The sequence below is a fragment of the Physcomitrium patens genome, chromosome 25, assembly GCF_059467195.1.
Source record: "Physcomitrium patens ecotype Gransden chromosome 25, ASM5946719v1, whole genome shotgun sequence".
In the NCBI taxonomy this organism is placed as follows: Eukaryota; Viridiplantae; Streptophyta; class Bryopsida; order Funariales; family Funariaceae; genus Physcomitrium; species Physcomitrium patens.
Window position 1 is genome coordinate 1951011 of NC_143434.1, and position 10425 is coordinate 1961435.

General features: G+C 31.2%; 1 protein-coding gene across 12 annotated transcripts; it reads right to left on the reverse strand.

Moving 5' to 3' along the window:
• Positions 1-1047: 1047 nt before the first annotated feature.
• Positions 1048-3588, reverse strand: LOC112278304 (uncharacterized). 12 transcript variants are annotated; one of them, XM_090247603.1, is made up of 5 exons: positions 3169-3465; positions 2454-2535; positions 2146-2263; positions 1744-1896; positions 1048-1511 (listed from the first exon to the last, which is right to left on the reverse strand). In XM_090247603.1, the coding sequence occupies exons 3-5, from the start codon at positions 2149-2151 to the stop codon at positions 1308-1310; spliced, it is 363 nt and encodes a 120-aa protein (XP_090103729.1). In that variant the 5' UTR covers positions 2152-2263; positions 2454-2535; positions 3169-3465; the 3' UTR covers positions 1048-1307. The 12 variants fall into 12 exon arrangements, 11 of the variants coding, with proteins under 11 accessions (XP_090103729.1, XP_024367341.1, XP_090103730.1 ...); XM_024511573.3 differs by having other exon boundaries at positions 2154-2263; positions 2459-2535; positions 2734-3460; XM_090247604.1 differs by having other exon boundaries at positions 2459-2535; positions 2734-3460.
• Positions 3589-10425: the final 6837 nt, after the last annotated feature.

The following is a 10425-nucleotide window of genomic DNA, read 5'->3' on the forward strand; positions in this document are numbered from 1 at the left end:
CCCTATTCTTCCTTTAACCGCTGCAAATAGCTCGTGTTGTAAAGGTTTCCTTCACTGATGGAAACGAATGCTTCGCGACCTACTAACAACCTCGCGGTAGGCGCTTCAGTGCCACTCGCCTCGCATGTAAAGATTGCCATTTTTCCCTCCATCGTGTCAAGCCGCGGTGGCACATGTCGCATACAATTTAAGATTACCGAATGTGCATCGCTGTCTATTTCTAAGAATGTGAATCGAATTCTTGGATTCACCATTTTTGTTGACAAAAAATTATTTTAGTAAAAGAAAAGAAAAACCTTGAGGAGCTCATGTCTTGCTTCGCCGAATGTGATGGATTTACGCACTCCAGTGTCCGTTTCACAACTTGCCCAGCGACTCTTGACCTGCCTCTACCAAAAGAACGGCAAAAAAACGTTAATTTTCCATGCTTGTGACAAGCACAAACAACGATATTGGCGATGATTAGTTTTAAAGAGAAGCGTGAAAGTCGGTAAATAAAGTTGCTCCTTCCGAATGATACTGTTACTGCACTGTCTCGCGTCACATCAGCTTGGAATCAATGATGAAATGTGGTTTAATTGGGTTTGAAACTCTACCCGTGTTGAGCGTGAGATCTATCACATACAAATTATCCGCAGCCTGAATAACAGTCACTCTGTCCACGACGTGCAGGAAAGAACTGTTGCTTTGGGACATTGGATCTTGCATTACCTCGGAGTTTAACTACGTAGAAAGGTTATCTAGAACGACAGCTTGATGAGACGTGAGGTTTCGCTGGTAAACAACTGTGAGACGTTAGTCAAGCGTCAAACGTTTAAGTAGTTTCATCATCTAGAACACCACATTCATCTTGCTCCCATGCTGAGGATCCGGTTTGTTGCCACGCCTTCACTTGACCAAGATATTTGCACTAAATCTCCAAGTAGTCTAGTACTGTTCGTTGTCAACAATTTCACATGAAACCTTTCTCAAAAAGGTCTAAAGCTTGCAACGAAGAAGAAGCAATATTCGAGAAGATGGATTCATCATATTCACATTGTAAAGGTGTTGGAAGTGAACTCATGCCGGAGAATTTATTAATAGTTGAACCCTGAATTCTGGAAAAAGTGTAATCGGCTACAATGGACCTGATCATGATTTCTCAAAGGATCCGACTATGCCTTGTTAATAAGACACGTCAACCCTGCTCTTGTGACAAAGCCAAACTGGAAACTGAGGCTAGGAAATTGAACTGGGTCTAGCTTATTGTACAAATGCATCTGTGCACCTTGCACCTCCAGGCAGTTCTACTGGGACCGACGAGCAAATTACTCCAGCGCTTCTGTGATTAAACGGGCAAGTGCACTGCTCGTCACCAATAGATTCTTCTCGGCCAGGTTGCCACTGTCTGATCTTCTTGGATTCTCAGTAATCGATTCTGTGCATCCAACGGCGTCGCCTTCTTGGCATGTGCCGGTCTTTTTCATTTGGCGCCGGAAACTTGCTATTATTTCCCTCCATGTCAATCCATCCTGTTTAACGTGCAATATCCACAAGTATAGATTACAAGGTCGATGAGAGTTTTCTTTTAGGTCAATATACCAAGAGAGCTTCGGGTACAATAGTATATGACTGCGTTGTGCACATCCGGCTATGCGTCTCTAAACTCTTCATATCGCGAACTGATAGTAGAAATCCATTCCGGAGAAAATCGAATGCAGATGCTGAGCAATGAGCATAAGGAGCGACGCCAGGAGGAAATACCTGAATGATGCTATTTTCTGATGGAGGGCACTGAACTGGCTTGTCAATCTCTTTGGGCTCTGATACATGCTCAATTTGTACGAAGGTCTTCAAAGGAGGAACGCCATGTAGTGCGGCATCAGGACTAATTCTCTTCCCCCTTACAGTGTCCACCTGCAGATAACCAACACCAAGAATTTTGTGTAATGGCATGGTATACATTCCGACAACAACAAATATTCCTATGTTAAAAAATATGGGCCGAGTTCTCCATGTAAGATAACACCACAAAATGAACGATCTCAATCTTTAAAGAAGTACGACCTGCGAATTGAACACAACCTTGAAGATTGAAAGAATTAAACCATATACAACCTGCTACCAAATTCAGAAATATGTGGAATACGTGAGGGAGAGGAGAACCTGCATACCAAGACGTAGTGCTGTTTCGGGCGGTGGCTCGTGCTATAGAACGCGAATTTTCTGAATGATCTCACCATCTCTGTCGCTACGCACCCTTCTAAATCAAATGCATTAGCACCTGCCACAAAGATATTACCAAGTTAATCCAAAAACTTCAGCAACCATCTTCGTGTACCAAAAATAAATAAAATAAAATACTCCATTCTCTCTTTTTACCAAGCCTATCGTGTGGAAATTATGCAGAAAAAAACGTGTGAAATATCTATTTCAGACTGAGAGTTAACGACGAGAACATCTTCAACAACTACCTCACCCCCAATTTGCACCCTGATCACCCACTGCGAAACTCAATCGAACAAAACCTCGAGTTCATCATTTCTCGAAAGCAACCTGCACCCAAACATTCCTCCGTTGTCAAGAAGCACCACAACAGCAACATAAACCGTCTGTTAACAAGATTTCACACCGAGGCTAAAACGAGATCACAAAGTTGTATCACGTCAATGGCAGCACCTACGAGCTCAGAACCCTGAAACAAGACCAGCTCACCAGACCTAATCTCAAAAGTAACAGAGATAAGTTCCTTACAGGTCAACCTTCGAACCAAGAACCACAGGAAAAGTACTACCAGGTGTGTAACATACAGCGTCAATGCCTTGACAAATTTTCACAAAACACGCCGTCAATACAAGACGCACACAAAAATCCTCTGAAAACAGACCGACCTTGCACGGCGATCCTTCCCTACGGCTCCGTACACGCACCAAGCGCTCACAAACAAGAAAACCAGCTTTCACCCTAATGGAGTTCCCTCCCCCACAGCACCAACCAAACACGATCCATGGAAACTGCAAAACTAACGACCGAATTCAAACGCCAAAAAGCTGTAACCACTCGAAATGCAATGCTGGGAAAATTGCTGAGCTTGAAGCTGCTGTAAGTTGGGCGTCGGATGACCCTGGCAGCAGAAGCTCCACAGCCAAAAGGGTAAGCAAGACCAAGAGGGCCGAGTCAAATGGGAACCTTGCGGATTGGGTCCAGAAGCTGAGAGGATTGTGGGGTGCGCTACCGAGGCAGCCTGCGTGGTGAAATTCACACGCATTCGCCAGATGTTGACGCCGATGGGGACCAGACTTCGTTGCACATCTGACAGCAGCAGCAGCAGCATCTGATGTGCTGCCACAGAATTTGGGTAATTGACCCAAGTGGGTGTTGCTTGTGGAAACAGAATGTTGATGCAGCAGCAACAGCAGCATTCCTTCCATAAGAGCACCTGCCCTAAAACTCTGTGCAAGGGACTTGACCAAACACCAAAACAAATCCCTCTCGCAACAAACGGAGTTCTGCTGCGCTCGGATGCTGGATAGCAAAGCCGCATGCCTTGTCCTCGCTCATCGCCACCTCTAGTTGGTGGCCTTCGTTTTCATGTGCAAAACGACCAAAACTTTTAGTTTTAGAACAACCCACATTCTAAAACTAGTTGGTGTCCAGGCAGATGGATACGATTGGGAAAAGTTTTTTGGAGATTGGATATGGTTTGATTTTGTTTCCGAAGGTTGATTCCATTAGCAATCCTTTTTATACTTTGTAGTTCTTTGAAATTTAGGACTTTGAAAGTACTCGATATTTGGCAGTTGTAATAGATGCTTGTAATTAAATAAATAAAACTTAAATTGTATGTTCTTTTTTAATAAAAAAATCAAATTTCTTTCCATCTTTGAAAAAAAATTTACTTTCTATTTTTTTTTTGTGAAATGTCATGTGCATGTTGTTGGTGGCATTGTTTGAATATTATTCTTGTGTTTTATTTTATTTCATTTTAATTATTTTTCCTATTATAAAGATTCTAGAATATTGAGAAGCTGCTATTCACATTCTTGCCTATGTTTGTATAATTGAATATAAAATGGTCCACCCCTCTTGACTAAATAACACCACCTTAATAGTACCTTGTTAACAATTCATCTTTTAACAATAATTCATTTGTAAATGAAAATTCATCTACCATGGAATATTAATGGTGTTATCTTGCTAAAATTTGCATAGCTTATTGATGATGATTATGACTTTTGGATCAAAAACTATTAAGAAGTTTGATTTGAGAAGGTCTTTGTTTTTTATGCATCGCTTTCCAATTTGGCGGTGGACCTCATCAAGGCTCTATGGATATAATTTGGAATCTCCAGGCTTGTATCCCAATATTACCTTCACTTTATAACAACTAAAGATTCAAGAAACAAAAACAACAAATTTGGTTGTTGGATCTATTTTGCTTATTTTTCGTCATCAATACTCACTCATGGAATATAATAATCTAAGAGATTTATGATAGAACAAGCAAAACTTGAGTGATTCAAGTAATGATTTAGAACCAAATAGTATCAATGATTTGTAGTGCTCAATACTACAATACTAATTTAAATTGAATTAGAATTAATATGACAAAAAAGATTGCAAAGGCTTGAACCTTCTTAGATCTATGTCACTTCTAACAAATTAGCAACTAGCTTGCAATTTTGATTACATCAGCATGTCAATCTCTATAATAACATGTTTACAATACTTAGAAACAACACTTTCTATAAGTCCATCAATTATGTTGCTTTCTTAAAAAATCCATTGTTGACCTATATTTTTCCATATAAAATTAATTTATTTTGGTTGTGGTGAAAATACTATATGAGCTATATTGAAAGAATAGCCAACAAAAAATTGAGGTGCCTTGTTCTACCTCGAAGAGTTGTAGCTCTAACATAATAAGTGCTAAGGTGGCAATTGTCTTCATCCTCATTCTAGGATTAAGAAAACTCTTGATAGCAAAGTAAGATGAATTGATGAATTGTTATAGCAAAGGATTGTTGATGTAGCCACTACACCAAGAATAGGTGTAGAGGACCAAAAATGCTCAACCAACTTAGCAAAAGAATTGCACAATTATTTGTCTTTTTGCTCAAAATCATCTTTTAATTCAAAACACTTTTTCATTCTTTGATTTTAGAACTCAAATTAATCTTCCATCGACTCATAGCCACAATAGCTCAAGTAGCAATTATCAATGGCATGTAATATAAAAATAGAGCAATAAATTTGAATTGCTCTCTTTTATATTTTTATATCTAAAACTAATTCCGATCATATGACTATTATTGTGTTATAATACGGCTATTAGGTTAAAATAGAAAAGAAAGATTATGTTATAGAATAACTTAAATAAAAATATTTTAGCAAATTATTTGAAAAATATAGATAATAGACAAGAAGGTAGTAAAAATTAATAAGTATTGATAATGCCTTCTTATAAAAGAGACTTCTACTTACTTTGTAAGGCCATTAGAAAAGGAAAACAAAGTAGATTAAGAAAATAAATCATATAAGCATCTTTAGAAATGAATTAAGAATAAGTTTTAGCAAAAATTATTCCAAATTACTAAAAATTAATATCCAAAGAGGATTAGTTGTGAATTAGGGTCAAAATTAGACCCTAAGGTAAAAAGTTGTACATCTACAGAAATTCTAGGATTCTATAATTGATTGGAGAGTGAGATTTGAGAGAAAACTAATAATATTTTTTTTTAAAAAAAAATCTATGTGATTTAGAGGTATATTGAGTTTTTGAGGGCTTTTCAAAATAAGAGATATACTCAATAGTTTTTACTTTTGAGAAATAAAAAAAAAATTAAAATTTTGAATATTATGTGAATATTATAGCAAACTTAGGAGAGAAATTTTATGAATTATCATTGTGCTTATCTTCAATGTATTTAAATGATTTGATATTAATTGAATGATTGAACAAAGCATATGAGAGTTTTATTAGGATAAGATCTTAGATTTTGAAATTTGAATTTAGTGAAGGTTTTTATGATTCTAAAAAATTAGCTAGTTTGATTGACAAAAAAATTAATGATAGTAATTTGGACTTAGAAATATATATATTAGCCAAATTTTGAAGCAATTAAATAGTTTAAGAAGGAGATATTGCTATTGAAAGATCAACATTTAGATTAGAAAAGGAGGACTGCAAACATCTAAGAGGTTTAAGAGTTTTTTTTTATTGTTAAGTTCATTTTTTTTTCAAATTTTGTATATTTTTTAATTACTTGTGGATTAAAATGCGGATGAAATTTGAATTAAAATCAACAGTTTGATTAGTATTCATTGAGATTTTAAAATAGCTATGAATTTGATTAGGATATACTTTAAATTTTCTTGGATTTATTTAGGGTTTTTTTTAGAGTCACTTTAGGATTTAATTAGGATTTGGTTTGGATTTAGGATTTTTTATGACTAATTTAGGATTACATTAGGATTTTTTTAGAATTTGATTATAATTGGTTTAGAATTTCATTGGGTTTTATTCAGAAATTGATTAGAATTTTATTAGGATTAATTTAAGATTATATTAGGATTTATTTAGATTTAGTTTAAGATTTCATTAGAATTTGATTAAAATTGGTTTAAATTTTTATTAAGATTTTTTAAGATTATATTAGAATCATTTTAAGGTTTTTATTTTTAATATTTTAAAAATATTTTTTTGATATTTTTTAGGATTTTTTATTATAGATATTTCTTTGAAATTAATTTATAGTTTTTTATGTTTCTTTTGTAATAATTTAATATTTCTTTTGAATTTAACTAAATATTGATTAAAATTATTAAGATTTAATTAGAATTTATTTAGGATTCTATTAGAGTTATTAAGACTTTTTTATTATAAATTTCTATAATTAGATATCTAGTGCATTCTTAAGCAAACTTTATAGAATATGACATTGCTGCCAAATATATGTGCAATCCAATACTAAATACAATGCATGACAAATCTTGGCAACAATAGACTCAATTGATCTTTCCTCTATATAGTAAATCATGTAATCAACATCAATGTTTGAAGCTCCAAATAAAAAAAGTTAGATGATTCAAAAATCAATTGAAAAGAATCTAAAGCCAAGTCATTGTTATATTGTGACATGACTTTATGGTAAAAGAAAAAGATATAGGTTTTTTGTAGAAGTTTTTTATTAAAAAATATAGAATCAAAATATAGATAAAAGATATAGAATTAATAAAAATATTTAGTATTAATATTTTATTCTTATAAAAAAATCTTCTACCTATTTTATATAGCAATAAATAAGGCAAAATAAAATAGATAAGAAAAAAAAATATGGATATCTTTAAAAAGAAGTTCAGAGTAGTTTATAATAAAAGTCATCTTAAGAAACTAAGAATTGATACTTGAAGAGGATTAGTTGTGAAACAAAGTTAAAATCAAACTCTATAACAAAAAATTATATATTTATAATAATAGTAATTTTTTTATAGATTAGAAAACAAATTTTGAAAGTAAATTAGAGAAAAGATATTTAAGCATTGATTTTGAGTAATTTGAGTTTATAATGATTTTGTTTGAAGAACATGAACCTCAAAGAATTAAAAGGTTAATATACTATTGTTGTCAAAGAAATACATATTTATTCAAATAATTATCTATATGATTAAGTAGAAGTAGATGAAAGTAAATTAATTTTATAATATCTTTAAGAAAAGCTTCAAAGAATCTTTATAGATGATGCCTTGATTTTATAAGTGTTTGTACTTAATTGATAGGCTAAAAACTTCATCAACAACTTAGCTTATTTAATAAGCTAATAATAATTAGTAGCTTGTACAACAAGCTAACAATGTGGCATTGTTGTATTATATAAAATCTTGCTTGAAAATATACTAGGCACCTACTTGTGGAAGGTAAAAAAAATTGCAATAAGTGCTAACAATTCTAATAGAAGCATATATAAAATAAAATTAAAGCTTAAAAAATATAATAAAATATTGATCAAGTGCAATTAAATTTTCATAGAAATTATGAAATAAAAATAAATAAAATCTAAAGAAATTCTAAAGAAATCTAAAAGAAATATTTAAAAAAACTTTATAAAATCTAAAATAACCTTAAAGAAATCCTAAATAAATCCTAAAGAAATCCACAATAATTTTAAAGAAATCCTAAAAAAATCCACAATAATCTTTAAAAAATCTTTATGAAATTTTTATGAAAACTTTAAAAAATCCATAAGAACCTTAAAAAAATCCTTAAAAAAATTAAAGAAATCTTAAACCCTAAATCCTACATCAATCCTAATTAGATCCTAAATCTTAAATAAATCCTAATCAGGTCCTAAATTCTAAACCAAATCCTAATCAAATCCTAAATCCAACTAAATCTTAATCAACTCTTAAATAAATCTTAATCAACTCCTAAATAAATCCTAATCAAAATCTAACTAATTCAAATCATTTCTAAGACAGTTTTAGAACCTCAATATCTATTGAATAAATTTTTTAACATACTTAAAATTTTATACACCTTTCAATATCTTAATTAAAAATAATCACAATAAATTTGAAGAAAATCAAAATTACAAAATAATAGAAAAATTTCATAATCTACTTGAGTATTGGCTAGCCTCTATCTTTGACCTTAATATTGATCTTCTAGCAATAATAACTCCTAATTGAACTATTAACTTGCTTTCAAATTTTGCACAAGTTTTAAAAGTTAAGTCAAATATTAGCTCCAACAAAATAATTTCAATCCAACTTGCAAATTATTACAAATCTTAGATAACCTTACTAGACCTAAAAATCCAATTTTTAAGATCCTAACCTACTTGAACTTTAATAACTTCTAATCCAACCTTTTGATTAAGTTTAAATTTACAACATATATTTAACAAAACTATATTCAAATCCTCCAAAAATTTCACCTATAGATCTACTACAAAACTTATAAAAAAATTTATATTGTAAATCTTATTTTATTTCATAAAACCTAGAATTATTCAAAATAACCTTGACTTTACAAAGCTCTTATAAAGTCATTAGAAACTCAAATCATTTAAAACTAATCCTTAAAAAAATCTAATGAAGTTTTCTTTCGAATTCTACTCTTAAAATTACAAAAAAATCTTGAAGTTGTTGTCAATATATAGTTTTATGCCTTATGGTTTGATTTTGATCCAAGTTAATAATCAGTATTCTTTGGATGTCAATTTTTGTTTTCTTGAGGTAAGTTTTGCTAAAATCAACTCTTAATTCTTCTTTATATATGCCTATATTCTTTATTTTTCTAATCTATCTTATTTTATCTTATTTATGGCCCTACAAAATAAGTAGAGGCATACTTTATAAAAAGGCAGTATTCACTTTTAATTTTCTATCTTTTGACTATTATTCATATTTCTAAGATAATTTTTTATAATATTTTAAATGGAATTTTTTAAAATATAATATTTTCTTCACTCTTTTATCTATTAGCTATATTACATCACAATAATACACATATAAATAACTTATCTTGTAAGTTATATTATGTATTTAGCAAAGTCAATATGTATTGTAGGTCTTATAGAATATCACCATATAGCTCCAAATTAGAAGGTATATGTAGAGGCAAGAGTGAAGCCTTCTTCACTCTTATCAATGCCTTTTTAATCCTTAGTCTTGTTTCAAAATAAAGTCTTTGTTTATAAAACAAGTTGAACCTCTTGAATCAAATAAAGCTAAGACTTTGTGATTTTTCAATCCTAAATAAACTTCTATTATGAAAGAAGGTGAAGGATGTAAGAAAAGAATAAGACCTTTACTAGGTGTTGTACATGATTTTTGCTGCACAAGCTCTATTGTAATTGAAAAAACTTATTTTTGACATATTTACTTCTTTGGCAATCATGTTCATTATTTTTTTATTACATTACTATAAATCTAGTTTCAATATAGTCAACAAGAAATCTTTGAGATTATCTTTCAACTTATATCAAAATTGATTGATAAGGGCTTTGTCATTCTAATCCACATTGCAAGTAAGATTTTAGAATTCAACAATATATGTAGGAGTTAAATATGATTCTTGTTATAAAGATATGAGCTTAGTCTTTGCTACTCTTGACTAGATTATGGTACAAAAAAAGGCTCCAAAATCTTTATTTTCATCTTTTCTTTTGATAATTCTACTAAGGTTGATAAATGTGCCTTTGGCATTGAAATTGGTTTCAAATTCCAAGGTACATGTAGTACAATGAAAATAATTATAGGTGTTAACATATTTGAATCCTCACATCTAATTTCATGAGATTCAAAGGCAAATAATTTACCTTATTTTTCCAACATTTCTTTGAAGGACACAATTTCTTTTGGCAACAAAGAACCATCAAAACCAATCTTCAATTCTTCAAAATTCTCTTTAATGAACTAGTGCCCAATATTCTTTAGATTCTT